Below are 22331 nucleotides of genomic sequence, written 5' to 3'. Positions count from 1 at the left end.
ACAACATTCTCTAGTTTAGCAACATCATCAAAATTACAATGACCAAGTATCTTATGCCATGTCTGCATATCATAGCATCCTTTACACTCATCAATATTGTCATCATCTACTGTGCTAAGATAATACAATTTGCCGTATACATCAATTTTAAACTTGGTACCATTCTCATGTCTGATCCAGTCATCACCTTCTTTGAAGTGGACCTCTGCTCCGCTGGCTGTCGCTTCTTTGACTGAGAATATGTTCTGTGGGAAAGATGGAATGTACAGTGCTCTCTTCAGGCGTGTTTTCACTCGTTTTCCTTCGCTGTCGATCAAATAGACCTCTGCCTCTCCTCTCATCTTCGCCATCCCGGTGGCTTTCGTTCCGTCGGCCAGCTCGATCACATGGCTCATAGGTTTAAAGTTTTTATCACAAGACTTGAACTTGGTAAAGTCGTTAATCATGTGCGCTGTGGCACCGCAGTCAACCATAAGTCCCTTCTTATTTGTTTCTATTGCACAGGGTTAGGGTTATCGTTCATCTTGAAAAAGAACGATGTGTCCTCCTGCTGCTCCTCTCCACTTGTCCCGCGGTGTCGGTCTCCGCCAGGCCGTGTGCTCCATTCCTCGGCGTCTCCGCGCGCTGTCTTCACTCCGTCGTGTCCTCGTCCTCTCCCACGTCCTCGACGTGGCGTGTCCCACCTGCGCTCCTCCCGTCTCTGCTGGGGCTCGTTTTGACACGTCCGAGCGAGATGTCCTTTCTTCCTGCACCTGTAACATTCGACCTCGGATAGGTCCCGTGTCTTCTCTCTCCCATGTCCACGTGCTGCTGCCCTCATAACGTTGTCCTCGTCTTCACTCACCGTCTTGAACTTTTCGGTGTCCTCAAAGCTCCGCAGCTTAGTCTTGAACTCACCGAAAGTTAGTTGTTCATTTGTTTGGGTGACGTGCACGACAAACGCTTTGTATGACTCAGGCAAGCCTTTAAGCACATTAGCAATCTGCAACCCGTCACTAATATTTTCTTCGGCCCTTCTCAGCGATGTGAAAATCGTCTCCGCTCGAATTATGTATTCAGTGACAGTCTCGTTGCTTGCTTTGTGGAGAGCAGAAAGTTCGCAGTACAGACTCACAACACGTGGCTTCCACTTTCCAGCGTAGTGTTCTTGCAGTATCTTCAACGCATGTCGCCCGTCTTTGTTCGCGTCGCGCATCACAAGGGACAAGCTCTTGTCGTCTAAACACTGTACTAATTCTGCATATGCTTCGGCATTGCGTTTAGCATCGGCATCGTGCTGCTGCTGTGCATCGGCGTCGGCGTCATTGATGTTAGGCTCCTCCGTGATGGTGTCACACAGCCCACGCAGTTGCATGTGTGCTAAGAACCGAGTCTCCCATAACTCATAATTCTCCTCGCTACCATCAAATAAAAGCCTGAACCACCTTTGGCCACTTGTACTGGGCCCATAACCTGTAGCATTATTAGCCATATTAATAAAGCGTATAGTGGATGGTGGTCACAGCAATGAAACGCGTGGCTCATCGATAGAGTTTCAGTCAGGAATGAATTAACATTTATTTGCGCATGCTCAGGTAGAGTTAGAACACAGTGTAGATGTGTGCACGCAGGCACGTGATGACGTCAACATTGCTTTGCATATATGTAATAGTCAACAGCGGCGACTGCCAGCGGAGCGACGGTGATCTTCAAGGAGAAGAACGTCCTGATACACACGGTACGAAATTCCACATTCACGTGCACGATAGACTTTACTATCACTGTAAAAGATGATGTGAAATGTGATGACCAAGTTAAAGGGTGTTTTGATTTGCAAACATGGCACGAAATACTAGGGCACTGTAACTATGATTATGATCAGAGGTTGCCACCTGTTGTGGAAGGTATGCAAATTAAAGGTACAGCTAACAAACCTCCACATTGTGAAGTGTTAGCCCCTCTTGGAACCCTCGTAAAAGGTTTCTGACATTTGGATGTAACCTTTTACGAGGGTTCCGAGAGGGGCTAGTGAAGTGTGTACTCAGGGCAAGTTTGTTCAAACCAGGAGTAGAGTGCCTGACGTGAGAGCTACTGCACCATTAGAGCTGGTGCACACTGATTTGGCAGGCCCTATACACCCAGAGTCCAAAGAGGGGTACAAGTATGCACTGTCTTTTACTGACGACTTTTCCAGTGCAGTGTTTGTGTATTTTCTCAAGAATAAGAGTGACACAGTGCAAGGCACTGAGAATTTTATTGCTGACACAGCCCCTTATGGGAAAATTAAACGTCTAAGATCAGATAATGGTACTGAATACACTTCAAAGGTTTTCAAATCTTTAATGGTTAAGAATTGCATCAAACATGAGACCTCAGCACCGTATTCTCCACATCAAAATGGAACAGCTGAGCGAAATTGGCGCACATTGTTTGATATGGCACGATGCATGTTAATTGAGAGTGGGCTACCAAAAGGTTTGTGGCCTTATGCTGTACACTGTACAGTGTACAGACAGCGGCTGTTATCAGGAACAGGTGTTTTAACAAACGCACAAAGCAGACCCCAGTACAAGCGCTGACAGGGAGACAGCCCAACCTGTCCAGAATGCAAAAGTTTGGATCAGAGTGTTTTTCTTATACTCGGGAGTCGGGACAAAAGAAAACTTGATCCAAGGTGTGAAAAATGTGTGTTTATTGGGTATGACAAAACCAGTCCAGCATACATTGTCTATTTTCCTGACAGCAGAAAAGTGCAAAGGAACAGATTAGTCAAGTTTGTTTCTAAAACTGGTGTAGAGCAACAGACTCAGACTAAGAGTGCACCTATTGATGATGATGACGACCTGATGGTGGAATCCAGGGCCAGTAGTACTACTAGGCAAGGCCCAGGTCCAATTGTTGCAGTTCCAGTCAATGAGGCTGAAGAGGGTATCCAACCACAGGCAGTTGAAGTTAAACCTGAGCCAAAGAAATATCCATCTGGTAGAATGAGAAGAAGGCCAAGTTACCTACGTGACTATGTTTCTGAGTATACATCTGATGAGGAAAGTGACCAGGTCCAGAGTAACATAGATTACTGTTATAGAGTGACATGTAACATACCTGTAACTTTAAAAGGAGCCTTAAGCTCAGACAAGTCAAAAGAGTGGGTCCATGCGATGGATGAGGAAATGCAATCGCTTAAAGAGAATAACACATTTACCTTAACCAATTTACCTGAGGGTAAGAAAGCAGTGGGGGGTAGATGGGTCTATGCAATTAAGCAGAACATTGATGGGTCTGAAAAATACAAGGCCAGATATGTGGCTAAGGGATACAGTCAAAAGATGGGAGTTGACTATGAGGAGACATTTTCTCCTACAGCTAATTTGACAAGTGTCTGAGTGTTGATGAAGAAAGCAGCACAGGAAAACCTGATTCTGCACCAAATGGTCAAAACTGCCTACTTGAATGCACCTATAGACTGTGAGATCTCTATGGAACAACCAGAGGGTTACGAGGTACAATCCAACAACAATGAAAAAATAGTTTGTAAACTAGAAAGATCATTGTATGGGCTAAAACAATCTGGCAGAAATTGGAACAAGGTTCTACATGAATACCTGACCCAAATTCGTTTTGTACAAAATCAAGCCGATCATTGTGTTTACACCAGAGAAACAGAAAATGAAAAGGTGTTAATGGTAATATGGGTTGATGACTTGATCATTGCTGCAAGTGATGAAAATGTTCTGAGAGATGTGAAGAACAAGCTTGCATCAAGGTTCAAAATGAAGGATTTGGGCAGACTTAGACATTTTCTAGGCATTGATTTTAACCAGATTGATGACTGTGTGAAAATGTCTCAAGCAAAGTATGTGGAAAAAATCATAAAGGTTTGACATGCAAGATTGCAAGCCCAGGTCAACACCTAGTGAACAAAAACTAAACTATACTGACTTGATGACTGATGTCAGATTATACAGAGAGGCAGTCGGTAGCCTCATTTATTTGACCGTTTGTACAAGACCTGATTTAAGTTACATTGTAAGCAAACTGTCACAATACTTTGCAGAGCCAACTGATGAGCAATGGGTTACAGTAAAACATGTTCTGAGGTATCTTAAAGGTACAGTTGACAAAGAGTTGTGTTACAGAAAGTGTGAAACACTAGGTATTCAAGCGTACAGTGATGCAGACTGGGCGGCTGATAATGACCGACGAAGTACTACTGATTATTGTATTGGCCTATCCAAAAATGGCAGTCTGGTTTCTTGGAAAACCAAAAAGCAGCCCACTGTCGCACTGTCCACTTGTGAAGCAGAATATATGGCACTAGCTGCAACAATCCAAGAGTGTCTATAGCTGAAATTGCTTTTGAAAGATCTTGACAAATATGATTATGGTACATCTAAGGTTTATGAGGACAACCAGGGAACAATTGCTTTGGCAAAAAAATCCTGTAAGCCGACAAAATACCATTTTATTAGATCACATGTGTCTGATGGTAATGTTGTGTTGCATTATTGTCCATCTAATGAAAATGTAGCAGATGTTATGACTAAACCTGCTATAAAATTTAAGTTGATTAAGTTTGCTGACTTTATGTTTGGAAAGTGAAAAACTAAAGAAAAGTAAGGTGACAATCTAAGAGCAAGTGGGGGTGTTAAGATATGCTCTTAATTGTATCTTCTATTATGTACAGAGGCAAACTACTGTTGTTTTGATGCATGTTTATGCGTAATTGAACACTGATCAGTGCCACCTGCGGTGGGCGTGTATGTGATTATGGGTGTGTTGTGTGTGTGCAATAAAAAGCCTCACTTGCTGTGAGGACAGCCCTGTGGAGCTGTGAACCTAAGCTGTCTGTGTCCGTCTACATTTATTTGATTTCCCTCGTCAGTGTGGTGCTATTACAGTGGGGGTCTACAATGCTGGGGCTGTGATGAACTTTGTTCATCACAGATAGCATTACATGATGCAAGAACCCCAAACGTTTCTGGCTTCTGCCTACAATTTCAGAAATGTAATAGGTTGTATTACTTAAAGCACCCAATGACCACTAAGTGACTTAAGTTATAATCACAAATTAACCCCTCCTACACAATAGATAACATAATCAAAAATTGGAAAGGAAAAATAAAATAAAAAAGGAACTGAGTGTTTTTTCTTTTTTTCTCATTTAAAAAGAAAAATGTCTAATTCAGTTGATTTACAACAACGTGTTGGGAAAGTTTGAGAGCAAGAGTGTCTGTCCTGTTGTCTTAATTTTGTTTGTCTGTTCACATTTGTCACTGTTTAACCGTTTTTTGTTTTTTCTTTATCACATTTATGTACCTTTTTTATTATGTATTGTATTTGGAACATTTACACTACCTGTCGCTATTATTTTTTTTATTTTATGTCACTTAATCAATTACTCATTATCTGTCAATGATATTCTGAAGTTATGTCATAATACAAAATGCCTAATAAAAACTGTATTTAAAAAAAAAAAAGTTATCACAAATTATAATGGCAATTATATTACGCCTACTATACTTGCAAAGAAAATGGAAGTGTAGTAGTGCAGCAATTATGAAATATAACTGACCTTAAGTAGGCCTAGACTAGATCGGCCTACATTGTTTAATAGTAGGCCGCGCATTGTTTTCCCCTAATATTAGTAAACCGACGTTCACCAACCGGAAGTAGCAAGTGGCGCAGGTTTGATTATTTTGTCCTGGCTGTGCACGTAAGCGATCTGGCAACGACAACTCGATTAACGTTTTTTTGTTTTACCAACGTTTCTTGGGAGTTAACCTTGGATAGATTGGAGAACTATGAATTTGGTATGATTTTGGCGATAACAAAGTTTATTTTACTGTCTGCAGTTTTCTTTTTGATGCAAACGCAAAAACGTTAACGTTCATGATCAACTATCAATTGAATTAACCGCGTCAGTCGTCACCGTGTGTAATCCCTTTACTCGCTACGATTGATTAGCCTACCTATTTTTTTTTTGCAATCCTGCATTCATTGAAATGAATATATAGCCCTAATAGGTTTAAAAGGTTGTAAACATTAATTTAAAATGGAGTACCCATAAACAAGTCTTAGTGCTTTTTCTGGTTATATCCTCACTAGCAGTTTTTGTATTGACCTGTACTTTCGTTTGAACGGTGCATTCTGCAAACCGTTAATACAATCTTTCATTCAATCAATCAAACAGGCTGCAGCCCGGGGGGACACAAACCTGCTGCGCAATTTAATTGAGAAAAGTGAAGTCGGCATATATTACTCCGACTGTAGTGGTCGCACACCTCTTCACGAAGCAGCAAGTGCTGGCCATCTAGGATGCGTCACAGATATTCTGACCACATTTGGTAAGTCACTGGGCTGTGATTGGGAATGAATTAAGCTTAAAGCATGCTCATTAAAAGCCTGGTGTATACTGTTTATTACAGTACTTCATGCTTAAATTATGTATATGGCATATTAACAATATTAAAGCATGTAGTACCTCCCTGTGTGTGGGGCTCCTAGGTGGTGGTCATTTGCACCCAGATGAGGAGTGGCCAAACAGAAGGCCTGGTCGACCAGTGAGCAGAGGTTGGACTTGGACATGGGGAGATGGAGAAGGTTATCAGAGCAGGAGCAGAAGGTTATCAGGGCAGGGTGAGCAGTTCAGTTAACTCATTTAGACCTGAGGACGCATCTGCGTCGCCTTATAGCTTTTAACCACTTTAACCATCGTTTTAAACTTTAGCTGTTGAGAAATAGCAGATCTACAAGCTCATAGTGTGGCACTGTGCCGTGCTAGGAGCTTGTAGATCTGCTATTTTTTTTTTAATTTGTGAAAATGTGACCCAAATCTTTGAATATATGTGATCAGATTTGACTGAGGGACAGTCATCGTGTATAGCCTGTGCCACCGTGACCCTAACTCTGCTGTTTTCTGCAAGACATTACTCTATACGCCATATCTCCAAAACTGATGGGTCAAACTGAACAACCAATATGGCAATTTGAAGCTGCTTTCATATATGACATGAAAACAATGACATTTTTTTTAAATCAATGACTTAGCCTCAGTCAGAAACGGTCACATATATTCGTTCACAGCGAACGTTTCACAGCGAATATTTGCTTATAGGGGTCCCTGGAACAACATATTTTCAGAAGGGGGTCTGCGGCCAAATACATAATTCTGTGGGTCCTTGACATGAAAAAGTTTGAGCACCAGTGCACCATTGATCAGAAAACTGTCAGGAATTGGAAGACTTTTTATAGAATTTGGTCTCAGGTCTTTATTGTTTATTGTTTATTTGGAGCATTAGCTACTACCTTAGTAGCAGCTACTCTTCCTGGGGTCTTAATGGCTTAATGTCAACAAAGTCCACGAGCAGAGGGAGTTCAACAAACCACGTTCAACCCAGATTCAAACAAGGCATTAAGTTAATTTTGCTCCTATGACACCAAAATGTGGAACGCCCTACCAACAAATGAAATGTGAATCCCTAGACTCCTTCAAAACCACTCTCAAAGAGCACTTACGGGCGGCTAATTCGAAACTGGCCCCTTTAAAAGAGTAAAAGTCCCCCTTCCTCTATTTTTCTATACACGTTTTCCTTTTTTTCTAACAGTGTATTTGATGTTTATTTTGCATAGATGTGTATATTTGAATGTCTTTAAATGTTTTGATGAATTGAAAATGGAGGACCCTGATGTAAACAAGTCCTTGTGCTTTTTCTGGTTTTATACTCTTATAGCAGCTTTTTGCTCCCATTCTGCAATCTCTATAAATACAACTCTCATCACCTGCTATCTCCTTCTCTCTGTTTTCTCTGACTGGATAATTTCCCAGCAACCGCCTCCAACAGCACTATAGGCGAATATCTGGACTGGACCACTGAAGATGGTCACACTGCAGTCTTCCTGGCTGTCCTTAACCACCACGTGGACATTGTCCAACTCCTCCTAAATGCAGGTGGCACCATCCACATCAAAGACCAAACAGGATTGACTCCGCTCCACATGGGTAAGATTCAGGACTGTAATACATAAATAGTTGGCTAAAGAGTTGAATGTTATTTTTAGGATTGCTCTCATGTGTCAATATGTGCTCATAGCCGTCATTGTTGACAACCTGGAAATAGTCAAGCTACTTATTGAAAAAGGGGCAGATGTCAACGCATCAGATGCCAAGTTCCGGTCTTGTCTCCATTACGCTGCTGAAAAGGTAAATACAAGTGTACAGACTAGTAGTACAGTATGGCCCTTTCCTGTGTGACCTACTGTTTTTCACAAGCCAACTTCATAACCCAGTGAGTTGAGGAACAGCTTTACAAATATAGCTTTTGTCCTAGGTGGTTTTCAACCTTTTTCATATCAAGGTCCATTTTTATTCAACATTTGAGCCACGAACGACCATTTGATGAGATTTAAGCATTATGTTATACTTTAAGGTCTCCACACACCGGGAGCGAATCGGATGCGAATTTGGATTTTTAGCAGCGTTTCTCCATCGGTTTTCCGAAAAACGCGGCCGGTGTGCAACCACCTTTAGTGTTTGAAAAATAGCAGATCTACAAGCTCTTGTAGATCTGATATTTTTCGAATATATATTCTTTCAGAGCGAACATTTTTAACTCAAATCTTTGCTTCTGGGGGGTCCCTGGAACAACATATTTTGAGATGGGGGTCAGCGGCCAATTACATATAAGTTTTGGGGGTCCTTGACATGAAAATGTTTGAGAACGACATACTGTAGAAACATGTTTTTTTCCCCAGAAAACTGTCTTAGAAGGCATTTGTAGAATCGTTCTCAAGTCTAAATGGGTTAAGGTCACATTCACACCAGCATGCTATACTGCGATTAAAACGAATCCTGCTGTGTATTGTCGAAAAGTGTTTGGCAGGTGTGAAGGCTCATTTGAATCCTGATGCGTACTAAAGACGATCAGACGATCATATTTATCAAATGCTGAAGGTTACACAAGAACGAATGAATGCACTGTACAGGATATATGAGAGAATGGAGGGGATTGGGTTACATTGCACATTTGCACAATGTCGCATGAAGAGTTTGCGCTATAGAGCGTCGCAGTCCCGCCTCCTACCCTGGACCAGGAAATTAAACCCAATGCATTATTCTCATAGACATTTCTTAAAGTATTTATTTAAAGACGGTTACGCCGCGGACAAAGCCAACTCGAGTCGTGACAACTCATGACAACACAAACAATATTTTGGACCAAACAAATAATTACAAAGAAGAAAAACAACAAAAAAAGTGTTGTAACCTGCCGTTTTTTTCTTCTTTCTAATTATTTGTTTGGTCCAAAATATTGTTTGTGTTGTCATGAGTTGTCACGACTCGAGTTGGCTTTGTCCGCGGCGTAACCGTCTTTAAATAAATACTTTAAGAAATGTCTATGAGAATAATGCATTGGGTTTCATTTCCTGGTCCAGGGTAGGAGCCGGGACTGCGACGCTCTATACAGACCTGGACCTGGGAATCCTGACGGGCGGCTCCGCAGATCTAGTGTCAGATAAAAGTGGTATGTGTGTTTGTGTAGACAGTAGGCTACTCTTATTAACCTACCAGGTTTATATAGGCTTTAGTAGGCTATCCACTACTTTACAAAACAAGTTGGTAAAGTTGTAGCGATCTGTTTTTGCGCACGCACGCACGCACGCACGCACGCACACAGACACACAGACACACAGACACACACACACACGCGCGTCCAGTCCTCGACAACACACTACATGTCTGCATCCACATTGTTAACCCTCACTTTACGTCCTAAGTCCTAACTATTACTTGAAGTATATATTTTTAACACCTTATATTTCACTGTATAGTTTATGAATCAAATACATTGATAACGTTTCCTGCGGTTCCCTGCTGCGGATTGACACAGACAGTGTGAAGGCAAACACAGCAAGTTAACTATGCAAGAATGATGCAACTTAATTCTCCTCCCATTTGCATCGAGTCTACTGAAGTAGAGGTGTGAATGCGACCTTAGCCTCTCAGACCCAAAACGTTTGTCCACAATTCTGTATCTGTATTGAATTGGTACCATAGGAGAGATAACAGGCAAAATAACAATTATACATTCTCTAATTACGTATACTTAATAAATTAAATAATACATACTTTAACTCTTGAGAGCATAAAATGAAACCAAATGGACCTGTAAGGTTCAATTTTGTTTCATTTCACACTCTCAATAGTTAGATCTACAGTATATAAGGTTCCATTTGTTACCAACTCTCCATCAATTACCTGTAGACCACCTGGAACCTCCTCTGTATGAGGAGACTATTATCTTCAATGGAATCTATATATTGCTACAATTCAGATACATCTACTCACTTGGATATTATCCCAATTATCTCTCTTTTCAGGGTTTCTGTGGAATTTTTTTTATTATATAAAAAACATCCAGAATGAAAAGGCAGGTGCTTGTCAGACAAGTGAAATAAGATGACGAAATGGTTTGTAGTGTAAACTTCTTATGCCAGAATTATTACCATGACATTTTGAGCAACCATGCTCAACATCATCCTGCTTTGTTAGTAGTAAACAACATCCTTAAAAAGATAAAACAACAGCAACCATATATGGAACACACGATTCTACTTATAAGAATTTTTCTTAAATTTAGATTAATTTTTTCATGTTTTTTGTTAAAAGGTTACTCTTCATATGACCACCGCGCTCTGACTATAGGTGCGCTACCCGTTCAAAACATATAAAAATAACGGTAGTGGGTCGCACACCAAGACTTCAGTTCAAATAGTTTTTCATATTTGAACAATTACGGATTGTCCGTAATTGTTCAAATATGAAATAAACTATTTGAACTGAAGTCTTGGTGTGTGCGACCCACTACCTTTATTTTGATATGTTTTGTTAAAAGGTTAAAGCTGTATAATCTGATAGTAATCATTGCTATAGGGTGTTATAGTTCAGTAACAGGAGTCTCCCTGTCTCTTCAGCCCTTTAGTAAACAGAAAATGTTTTTTACCATGTTAAAAAAAAACATTTTCTTTCATCCAAAAGTCTAAAGAGTTGACAATGAAAACGGAACAGTCAAAGACAAATGGAAAGAAAAGTATTGTATTCATCCTACCTGATTTCATCAGTGCGTACCAATGTGGGACAGTCATTCAGATAATGTACTGTAAATTATTTACAAAATAATTTGCTGGTCTAGATATCATGGGCTGCCTATCAGATACAGGTGTTGGTATTCCTGCTGGGCATTTCTGCCTGACGCACCTCCTCCAGTGCCTTTTGAACAGGTGTGCTGTGACACCTCACTGAACACCTCTGTGGGCCTAAACGGGTCATCAGCTGGGGACCACCATTCATCAACGTTTCGCTCCTTTAACCCCAGTACGTCTCATGGTGGCGGAGCGGTGGCAGGGATCTCTCCCTGCCACCCCCTGCTGATGCCCTAGGTGTTTGTCCCCCAACTCCTATGCTTCCTCCTTAGCCACAGCCAGAAGCTGCCTTTCTCCGCCTCCTCAGCCAGCTCTTTCATGGCTTTCCGATGCCCCGCTCCTGTGCATCCCATGTCGCGGAGTAGGCGAGCAGTTGAGGAACCTACGAAGCCCCTACACCCCACTTCCACAGGACAGATAAAAAATACCACCAGCACAGTGGCCTTGTGGTTCGAGTGTGCGCCCCTTGAGACTGGGAGGTTCGATCCCCGACCGGGTTATACCAAAGGCTCTTTGGGGGTAAGTCCCTGTAACTACCCTGTATACTAGCGTCATGTCCAGGGGGTGTACTTGTACATCAAGCTGCTTCATGCTACAGAAACAGTAGATAGACTCCTGCCCTATGGGCCTCATGGCTCGGTAAGGCTTACTATAAATAGCAGAAAATATATGGGCATTTTCAACATGGAAACAATTGACGATTATGCAAACATAATTGTGATTATCTCAAATAATAGCGATTAGGCGATTACGTAATAATTGTGACAGGCCTAGGTATAACTGTGTACTTTTTTTTCTCTCCAGCATCCTTAAAATGCTCATTGCTGTGACAGACCGCGCTGTTGACCGCAGTGAGGGAATGGTGAGTCCAGTTTATGAGGCTGTGCATAATCCACCGATGCTGGAGCTGCTACTCAGTGAGGGCTTTAGTCCTGATGGCGATGTGAACAGCAGGGAGTCTAAGGAGATGTACAACACGGATTCACCACTCTCCTTACTCTTGGCTCCAGTAGATACGTTTGACCTGGAATCCATCAGGTACTAACCACTTGGCATCTGTATTTCATTAATAAACTAGAAAAAGTGCTCCTCGGAGCACAGGTCTCCACCAAGCCAGGTCAGGTTTTTGTGGCCTCCTGCTGGCGCTAAACTAGGCCAATGTGAAAAGGGCGCCCTTTCGTCTTACGACTACAGTATGATGGCAATTGGACGATTCATGATTTGAGGCATTTTGTTCGCATTTTGTTTGCAAAAATCCACCCAGGCCCGGCCTTTGGTACAGTCGGGACAGTTCTCTGCCTACAGCGCCATGTCGATAGCGGTGCTGTGTAGCCCCTGCCCTACTAGCCCTAAAAAATAAATAATAATAATAATAATAATAATACACATAAATACACTTTGCACACCTGTTCTGTTCCTCACAACAACAATGTTTTCTTCCTCCTCCGAGTGCGAGGTGGAAATAGCAGCCTCACTGCCTGGCTGGATTTATCTCGTTTTTGGTAACAGCCCAAAATAAAAAACAACAACCAATGATCGCATTTAGAAAATGTATTTTCTGGGTGGAATAAAAACATGGCTTTTTTGTTTACATTCTGCAATCGTGGATCCCTCATCTGGTTCGACAAAAAAAGGTAAAAACACACTGGAATACACTGGTGGATTAATTAATACCTGGCTGTCCTGGCACACTGTCTTCAAGAGTGAAGAGCGATAATACCAAGAAAGTATTGAACAGCACTTTTTTGTGCAACTGCACTAGTGTAACTACCAAAAAGCAGTGAGCAGTGAGCCCAGTGTCTCTGATGTCATGGACACTGGGCTCACTTACTTCCTGGACTACAATTCCCATAATACTTTGGTGCACTGCTCCTCCTTGTGGATAGGGGGATGGCTGTCTTACTGAGACACTGTAGTCCAGGAAGTAAGTGAGCCCAGTGTCCATGACATCAGAGACACTGGGCTCACTGCTAAAATCTAAAATATATAAAACCACATATTACACACATAAAGATCCCCAGGAAAGTGTTCTAAATCTTCTAAACGTCATTAAGATATATCGTGTCCCTTTAATGTAGCACTATAACAGGCGGTTCTGGATTTTTTTGGCCAGAGGTTCATCGTTGGCATCCAGGGAGTGTGTGTGCAAAGTTTGGCATCGACTGGGCCAACGGTGCCGGAGATTAGCTGTACACAGACGGACGGACACACACACACGGGACGGACGGCAAAACGGACTCCCCCAAGCCTTCGGCCTGGTGGAGACAATAACATATCCTGCCACACGTTGTGGTGTGAACTCATAGCATGGCTGTTTTCACTGCGCAACACATCTTTAGTATAAGAATCCAAAGTATAAAATACGTAGGCATCAAGTCATTAAAATAATCTAGCATGGCCTCTAAAGCTAAAGAAGATATTTTAGTGAGTAAATGCAGTTCAGTATAATCCTTGTGTAATTGAACTGTATGGAAGTAATACATTGACAAGACAGCACCTAATTTGAATAATTGTAAAACAAAACGATTGCATCACTTTCATCACTGGATGCATTGTCAAGTCCAATCTGGTGCCCAGGCTAATCATGTACAAAGAATATTCAAAGTAGCATCATTCATTTTGTACTACTGAATCTGTCAGTGGACTACTGAGTCAAATTAGTGTTTACTTTTTACAGTAGGTTTTACTCTCGAGTCTCGAACTGGTGCTATTTTTGAGGGGCGCCTCATTACTCGCCTATTACAAAGTGAAGATAAAAAGTGAGGACAGATGTTGAGGTATGATAATAGCGCCCCTCACTTCACACAAGTGTGATTTTTTCCAACAGTGAGAAGCATGGACAGAGTGGCGCTTGCTGATGACGTATCAGCAACAACGTGGCTATGTAACGGGTCACGTTATGAAATACGAGACGGGTCTGCTGCCTGCTGGCCAGACTGAGTAGCGACTAGCGAGTGACAAAACAAATCCACGGAACGCAGCGAATCAGGCTCGAACCCAGGCTAGGGACTCATTAGGTAAACCGTGTATCCGACATACTCAAGGCCACACAGAGACATGGTGCATTTATTGTAAGACTAGACCTGTGCCCATCGGCCACCGGCCTACTTGGGAACTATGCAAGTTGGAAACCTAGTATGCAATACCCGTTGTCATAGCACCTGTTTTAACCGTCTGTCTGTGTCCCATATGAAGTATCTGTCTGTATGCCTGTCACCTTCTACAGGTGAGGTGACTTAGGCTCATTGGGTCCACTGGCAGAGCCTGACCACTCTGAGCCTTTTGTGGCGATTGATCCCGCTGACTCAAGGCCGGGCACTGCACTCGCTGTGGTGGTGTAGAACGTGAATGTGTGTGAATGTGTCAAATTTGAAGTCGGTGGGGTGAACGGTTCTCGAGTTACGTGGATTACAGACATACGTACGTACACACACACACACACACACACACACACACACACAGTGCATTTATTGTAAGAACATTTCCTATAGCCGGAACTACAATTTACAATTTAGGCATTTAGCAGACGCTCTTAATCCAGAGCGAGTTACATTAAGCAAGAACAAAAAGCATATAAAAAGCATTTATCATGAAACATGCGTAAGCTAAGAACGTAACAGTGGAATATCTATGAAACTATACATATATACTATACTATGCTATACATATGTACTATGAAGTGCTATGACTACATGCAATGCAATTATAGTGCTGTCTACATAACATATATAAGTCTGACTAAGTCTATCAAATGCTATCTAAATCTACAAAAGTGCTATCTAAGGGGGTAGGGTAAGTGCTATGGGCCATGATGGAGTCTGAAAAGGTGGGTTTTCAGACTACGGCGGAAGATTGGGAGTGATGCTGCAGTTCTGACTGCAACGGGAAGTGCATTCCACAGTTTTGGAGCCAGAAGGGAGAAGAGTTTGGGATGTGTGGAGCGGTGTCCCTGCGTTTTTAGTGAGGGTACTTCCAGCTTCCCTGCGTTGGCTGATCTGAGTGTGCGGGAGGGTTTGTAGGGTTCAATCATACTTGCAAGATATGGGGGAGCCATACCTTTGGTTGCTTTGAATGCCAGCATCAGAGTTTTGTATTCTGTGCGGGCAGCGACCGGGAGCCAGTGGAGGGAGCGGAGCAGGGGGGAGACGTGAGAATTTTGGCTGGTTGAAGACCAAGCGAGCTGTGGCATTTTGGATCAGTTGGAGAGGCTTAAGTGCACATGCCGGTAGGCCAGTAAGGAGGGAGTTACAATAGTCAAGTTTTGACAAGACTGTTGTCTGGATTAGGAGCTGGGCTGATTCCTGGGTGAGGAACGGTCTAATTCATCGTATGTTATAGAGTGTGAACCTACAGGATTGAGTGACAGGTGTGATGTGAGTTTTGAACGAGAGCTGACTGTCCAGGACAACACCAAGGTTCCTGGCTGTTGGGACCCCAGTTTGGAGGGTTCGGGGGGATGATAGCAAACCTTTCCAGGAAACCTGGTAGGTCCGGTCGGTGAGGTAGGAGGAGAACCACTTTAGTGCCGTCCCACCGATGTCTAGATCCGCTAGGGTGTCTAGGAGCAGCTGGTGGTTCACTATGTCAAATGCTGCTGATAGGTCTAGGAAAATCAGGACTGGGAAGCATGTAGTGCTTATGTGACTGCCAGCAGGGCAGTTTCTGTGGAGTGGGCCTTTTTGAATCCGGACTGGTTGGGATCCAGCAGGTTGTTCTGTAAGAGATGGAGAGAGTGCTGGTTGGAGACAACACGTTCAATGCTTTTAGAAAGAAATGAAAGGAGTGATACCGGTCTGTAGTTCTTGACATCTGAGGGGTCAAGGGTTGGTTTCTTGAGGAGTGGTGTTACTCTGGCTGACTTGAGGGCAGATGGGATGCAGCCTGAGGTTACTGTTGATGATGGAGGTGATGAAGGGGAGCAGATCAGGTGCGATGGTCTGGAAGATTGGAGACGGGACAGGGTCGAGAGGACAGGTGGTAGGTCTAGTGGATGTCACTAGTTGTAGGACCTTGTCTGGGGAAAGAGGAGAGAAGGAGGACATGCATGGTATGTTGGGGTTAGTGTTGGTTGAGTCAGATGCCACTTTAGGGGGGAGGGGGGGAAAGGAGCTGCTGATATCATCAACCTTCTTCTCGAAGTAGTTGACAAAACATCAGCAGTGAGGGATGAAGGTTGAGTGGGGGGAGGGGGGTTAAGGAGGGAGGAGAAAGTGGAGAAGAGCTTCCTTGGGTTAGAAGTACAGGATTGGATTTTGGTGTGGTAGAAAGAGGTTTTAGCAGTGGTTAGTGAGAGGGATAAGGCAGAGAGGAGTGAGTGAAAGTGGGAAAGGTCATCTGGTAGCTTTGTCTTGTGCCACTTTCTTTCGGCTGCCCTTAGAGGTGTTCGTTCAGATCTGAGAGTTTCAAATAACCAGGGAGCCGGTGGACATGAGCGAGCTGGCCTGGATGAAAGCGGACAGTGTTGGTCGAATGCAGATGAGATAGAGGAGAGGAAGGATGAGGTTGTAGTGTCAGGTGAGAGAGATGAAGGACTCTAGGGAGGGTAGAGAGGAGAGAATAGCGGATGAGAGGGAGGAGGGGTTTAGGGACTTGAGATTGCGTCGGGTGGTGATGTTCGGAGGGTTAGTAGGTTTAGGCGGGAGGGTGGAGAGAGAGAGGGAGAAGGTTGTGAAGTGGTGGTCAGACCTAATTAAGGGGGTAACAGAGAGTGTAAAGGGAGAGCAGGCTCTGGAGAACACAAGGTCCAAAACATTACAAGCCTTGTTAGTGGGAGGGGAGGGAGATAGGGAGAGGTCTAATGAGGCCAGAAGGGATGTAACGGGAAGATACTTCTCTGCTTTAGGTAGGTTGAAATCACCCAGCAGGATCAGGGGGGTGCCATCCTCCGGAAACGAGCTGATCAGATAATGTAGTTCTTCCAGGAAGTTTCCAAGAGTTCCTGGGGGGCGATAGAGCACAATGAGTGTGAGGGGGACTGGTTGTGATACTAGCGACTTTTAAAGGTAGGTGTGTAATAATAATGCAACTGCGCTAGACAAAATTAGGGACTGAACGCCTGGTGACCACCGGAAGATATAGCCTCTTCTGGGTCATCCCCGGGTCACAAGTGACGTTGGTATAAAATAAGTGAACTGCGCATGCGCAAAGGGACATATTCAGTGGTTAAAGCAATGCCTCTGGCAGTCCGTAGGGATGAAATAGAACTGAAATTGAATACAGATACTATTGTTTTTTTCTTTTTACATTTCACTGACAGTGCTGTACCTCTCTTTCACAGACGTCCATTGCACATTTTGATGGCCGCAGGAGCAAGAATGACCAGGGACTCCTGGGACGCGTGTCTAACAGAAGAACCCATGCTCCTGTCACTAATAATCCAGTATAGAGAGGATACCAGAAGAAAACAGCAACACAAGACTCAACTCTTTGTCTCCAGTGAGCTCCGGGTGTTGCAGAGAGAACTCAGGTCGAACTCAGGAAATGCAGCCCAATGGCTCCCCATGCTCTTGACAGCTGGACTGGACCCCTCTGTGTTCCTGCTGCCTCAACTGTAAGAGACACATAGGGATGCACTATTGACTATTTTTGAGGGGCGCTAGCCCCTCCTATATACAGCTTTAATGTTTGTTTTTCAACAATGCTTGTTTAAGAAAACGCCATAGACAATCAAGAGAAATGTTTGTTTTGAGGACTAAAACAAACATTAGCACCTGTTTGCTTAAACAAACATTATGTTAACTTGTAATTGATGTTGTAAGATGATAAGAGCGCCCCTCACTTCACACGGGTGTGATTGTTATACTATAGACTACTTTTGGATTAATCAAATGACCGAGAAGCGTGCTTTTAAAAAAAAGATGTACTGCACATTTACACACACACACACACACACACTATATGCTAGAGCAGTTCTCAACCTGTGGTCCTTCAAGGGATTCCAGGCGGTCCCCATCTAAACGATGGAGAGTTGTTAACCAAATGGACCCTTATAGATCTTTAACTCATGAGAGACTGAGGCGAGGGTGTAAAATGAAACCAAAAAACCTTTGGTTTCATTTTACACTCAAGAGTAAGGGAAGGGACACATCTTAGGATGACCTAGAGAGAATTGCCTGTCATCTCTCCTAATGGTACCACATCGATACAACATGGAATTGTGGACAAAATCCTATCCAATGACAACAACATATTCTGTCTTGGGTCTGAGAGGCTACATCTCATCAAATGGTGGTCTGTGGCTCAAATGCAGAATAAATAATGGACCTTGATGTGAAAACCACTGTGCTAGAGTGTTGATGCGCATTAATGACTCAACTGATAAATCATTCTTCTACTGTAGCTTTAGAACGGTAGACAACAAGATGCTGAACTACCTGCTGCCGTTCATGAACTGGACAACTCTGTCGCCAGAGCTAACTGACGAACTACAGCAGCGACGGAGAAGCAAGACCTGGATACCGGATGGGCCTGTTGGTTTGTACAACACATTCACTTGCAGTTTCTTTAAAAACACAAACATCAAAGACAAAAGTGGGGACAGAAAAGTGAAGACGCAAATTGTGATTGGCCAACGTGATTGGGTGGGAGAAGTGCATGCCATAGGTTAAGCATCGCATAACGATTGTGCCAGCAGTGCCACGGCGGGGACCACCAGTTGTATATAACTGGCTGATAGAGATGTCATACATTACGCAATAGAGATACCCACACATATGACATAACTTCTCCATTCATTGTCAATGGAAATGTAATGTTTGTGTAAGATGAAAATCTACACTAATAGCTGAATATAGGAGGGGCTAGCACCCCTCAAAAACAGAAGGGAAACAAACCTACCTTCTATGATGTCACTGCAGCATCATGAAGGTACCCAAGGACCCACCCACACACACACACACACACACACACATATATATTTTTGAGTGGTGTAAACCACTCCTACAACTGGCTTTTGTGTGCAGAAAAAAATGAGCATGGTTGCTATGTTCAAAATAATTTCTGACGTAATTAAATCACACCCGGGTGAACTGGATGACTGTAGCAACCATGGTCATTTTCTCTGCACAGAAAAAGCCAGTTGTGAAATCACATCCGGGTGTGATTTCATTACGTCAGATCAGAGCTGATCAGGCTACATAATACCTTACCTTATTTCATTACGTCAGACATTACGTCAGACCACAGCTGATCATGCTATATAAAACCTTACACCACTCAGTTCACACGGGTGTGATTTTTTCATACATATTTGTCATTAACTGTAAACCAATCAGTGCAGTGTTTTAATAGGGCTAGATCTCTCTCTCTCTATATATATATATACTATTGACCTTTCAACAGCAATATTGACACTGACACTGTGTGTGTGTGTGTGTGTGTGTGTGTGTGTGTGTGTGTGTGTGTGTGTGTGTGTGTGTGTGTGTGTGTGTGTGTGTGTGTGTGTGTGTGTGTGTGTGTGTGTGTGTGTGTGTGTGTGTGTGTGTGTGTGTGTGTGTGTGTGTGTGTGTGTGTGTGTGTGTGTGTGTGTGTGTGTGTGTGTGTGTGTGTGTGTGTGTGTGTGTGTGTGTGTGTGTGTGTGTGTGTGTGTGTGTGTGTGCGCGCGTGTGTGCGTGCGCAGAGGGTTTCCCCTCTCTATTCCACCTGTGCAGGCTGAAGATCAGGGACACTGTGGGAAGCCATGACCTTCTGAATGCAGTTGAGCAGCTTCCTATTCCTGCTACACTCCATAAATTCGTCACATTTTCTGAACATTTCTGAATATATATATATATATATATATATTAACACTAATGAATTAGTGTCCAGCTGTATGTGGCAGCTGGACAAAAAACAGGACAAATTTCCCAAAGAGAAGAATAATCTACAACTCTTATAAGAATAAATAGGTGAGAATTAGACTAGTTTGTTTATTTTCACATACTTGAAATTTGCATAGTGTGGCAAATATGGCTATAGTAGAGCGTTGCAGTCCTGCCCCCTTTCATGACGACGCCAGGCCCAGGAAATGATTCCCAATGCATTTTTCCCATAGACATTTCAAAAAGTATTTATTTAAAGACGTTTATGCCTCTAGTTGTGACAACTCATGACAACAAACACAATATTTTGGACCAAACAAATAATTACAAAGAAGAAAAACAAAAAAAAAGTGTAATTATTTGTTCGGCCCAAAATGTTTTGTTTGTTGTCATGATTTGTAACGACAAGAGTTGGCTTTGTACGAGGCTTAAAAGCTCTTTAAATAAATACTTTTTGAAATTTCTAAAAATGGAAAATGAACGGGGAATCATTTCCTGGGCCCTGGTAGGAGGCGGGACTGCGATGCTCTATAGGCCTACATTAAAACATATAGAATGTATACAACAACAAGGCTTCAAATCTGCCCCTGCTTCTCATGTTACAATACAATGTGTGGACCCACACTCTTATACAACACAACATCTATTTTCATTAGGAATTAAGCTATTAGAACAGCAAACTTTTAATCTTAATTAGTAAAGCAAACCTTTAAACCTTTTCTGACATGTTTACCTATGAGTGAATGATACTGCAATATTGACCACAGCTGTAATGGATGAATTGTTGTACTGTTTCAGGTGAATGAGTGGAAATAAACAGTACATTATATGGTAAGCAGTAACAAAACCATAAATCAGTAGCTGGTGGTTACAGAATGATTGTGGATAGAAAAGAAAACAAGTAAAATGACATCACTGCTTCCCTATCCTGAATGGGATTGGTATACAGCGATATTTGTTTTGACATTCATTCAAAGTGCGACAGTAGCGACGATTCACTTGTCAGCAATAATGTGTTAATTTGTACAAAAAAAGTCTGAGAAAAAAAAGTCCCGCACACTGTCTTCAATTCTGTTTAGACCGAAATGGTGTCACTCAGCTGAATAAACTGCTGCTCTATAAGTGAAGACAGTGTGCGGGACCTCTTTTTTTTTCTCATGATTCGCATTTGTGTGCACAAGGACTTTTCTCTACTTATGTCTCAATTGCCTTAATTGCCTTAAAATTCAAATTTCTTACATTTAATTGAAAGTGAGGCAAAATAAAACAATAAGCCTTCAAGAGGTTGTGGTTTAGTGATTTTAGAACAGCTAAGATGCATTGTTGCCTAGACATATCACAACAAGAATGAACTCAAATAAAAATCAATAACATGCTATTGTATCTGTTTTTTCTGTATAGGCTTACAGTATATTACCATGATGCAACTGTGTATAATGATATCCAAAATTTTATGTAACCAGAATATCGTCACCATATTATGTGTAACGTGGTAGCAACATAGGCCAACAAACACACTAGCATGGCATGCACATGTATGCATGCAAAGAGTTGAGAGTGTACTCAACTATGACCTGCATAGCATCAGGCTAAAAATGAAAAGAGAAGTTAATACACAATAATCACAAACACTTTGAAGGGCGTCAAGTGTTCTGTTCCTCACCGGAGGAGAGCCCATCTCCCGAACCTCCACATGCAGCAGGTCCTTTACGCTAGCTGTGTACGGGATAACATCACCATTGGATGACTCCACACACCAGCACTGTCGCTTCCAGCATTGCTGGGCCTGGTAGTGACCCTGCTCATCACATCTGGGACGGAATGATGTTCTGGTCAAAGGCTTCAGACCCGCAGCCTCCAGCTGACACTTGGTGGCCTGCTCGGAAACAGAGAATTGGAGATGAGAGGAAGAGTTGGTTACTTAACATGCCCACAAATAATTAACATGCCCACATGATCTTACAAGCATTCATAGGCTACTGTATATATTCACATCATGAATTAAAATAATTTCAGAAATCATATCAAAACGACACACACATGACAGCCTGCCTGCAGTGCTGCTGCTGGCAGGCTTTTAATACTTTTTTTTTGTGGCTTTCGCCTTTATTTTATATTTTTTTTATAGAGGGACAGACAGTAGGCTGACAGGAAATGGGGAGGGAGATGTGGGGGGCGGGTGACATGCAGTGAAGGCTGTCGGGATCGGGAGTCGAGCCCGCGGCACACTGCCAGGCTGGGTTACCAGCCGAGGTGCCTGGACCGCTGAGCCACGGCCCAGGCCCCTCCCCCCTTTTCTTCTCCTCTGGTTTTGCTTTGCAAGTAGTTTTCAAATGTATAAAAATCGTTGAAATG

The 22331-nt window shown here is 42.7% G+C and overlaps 1 protein-coding gene across 3 annotated transcripts; it reads left to right on the top strand.

The window, feature by feature from the left end:
- Positions 1–1515: 1515 nt before the first annotated feature.
- On the top strand, positions 1516–21852 carry LOC306923073 (ankyrin repeat and SOCS box protein 3-like). Of its 3 annotated transcripts, XM_079501075.1 has the most exons (10): positions 5653–5789; positions 6170–6323; positions 6484–6615; positions 7805–7978; positions 11451–11697; positions 11983–12216; positions 14405–14598; positions 17456–17728; positions 18518–18651; positions 19796–21852. In XM_079501075.1, exons 1-5 carry the CDS (start codon positions 5781–5783, stop codon positions 11597–11599), a joined length of 618 nt encoding a protein of 205 aa, XP_079357201.1. In that variant the 5' UTR covers positions 5653–5780; the 3' UTR covers positions 11600–11697; positions 11983–12216; positions 14405–14598; positions 17456–17728; positions 18518–18651; positions 19796–21852. The 3 variants fall into 3 exon arrangements, with proteins under 3 accessions (XP_079357199.1, XP_079357201.1, XP_079357200.1); XM_079501073.1 differs by lacking the exons at positions 5653–5789; positions 14405–14598 and adding an exon at positions 1516–1717; XM_079501074.1 differs by lacking the exon at positions 14405–14598.
- The last annotated feature ends 479 nt before the right edge of the window (positions 21853–22331 follow it).

The sequence above is a fragment of the Electrona antarctica genome (assembly GCF_951216825.1).
Source record: "Electrona antarctica genome assembly, chromosome: 5".
In the NCBI taxonomy this organism is placed as follows: domain Eukaryota; kingdom Metazoa; phylum Chordata; class Actinopteri; order Myctophiformes; family Myctophidae; genus Electrona; species Electrona antarctica.
The sequence above is the reverse complement of the archived record's forward strand: the minus strand, read 5'-3'. Positions and strand labels throughout refer to the sequence as shown.

Bases quoted from the DNA above. Each gene is read 5' to 3' on its own strand.
- LOC306923073 (XM_079501073.1), top strand. From the start codon at position 11,993: ATGCTCATTGCTGTGACAGACCGCGCTGTTGACCGCAGTGAGGGAATG. The intron at 12,217-17,455 runs GTACTAACCACT...TCTCTTTCACAG, and splicing joins TTTGACCTGGAATCCATCAG to ACGTCCATTGCACATTTTGA. The intron at 18,652-19,795 runs GTTTGTACAACA...GTGCGTGCGCAG, and splicing joins GATACCGGATGGGCCTGTTG to AGGGTTTCCCCTCTCTATTC.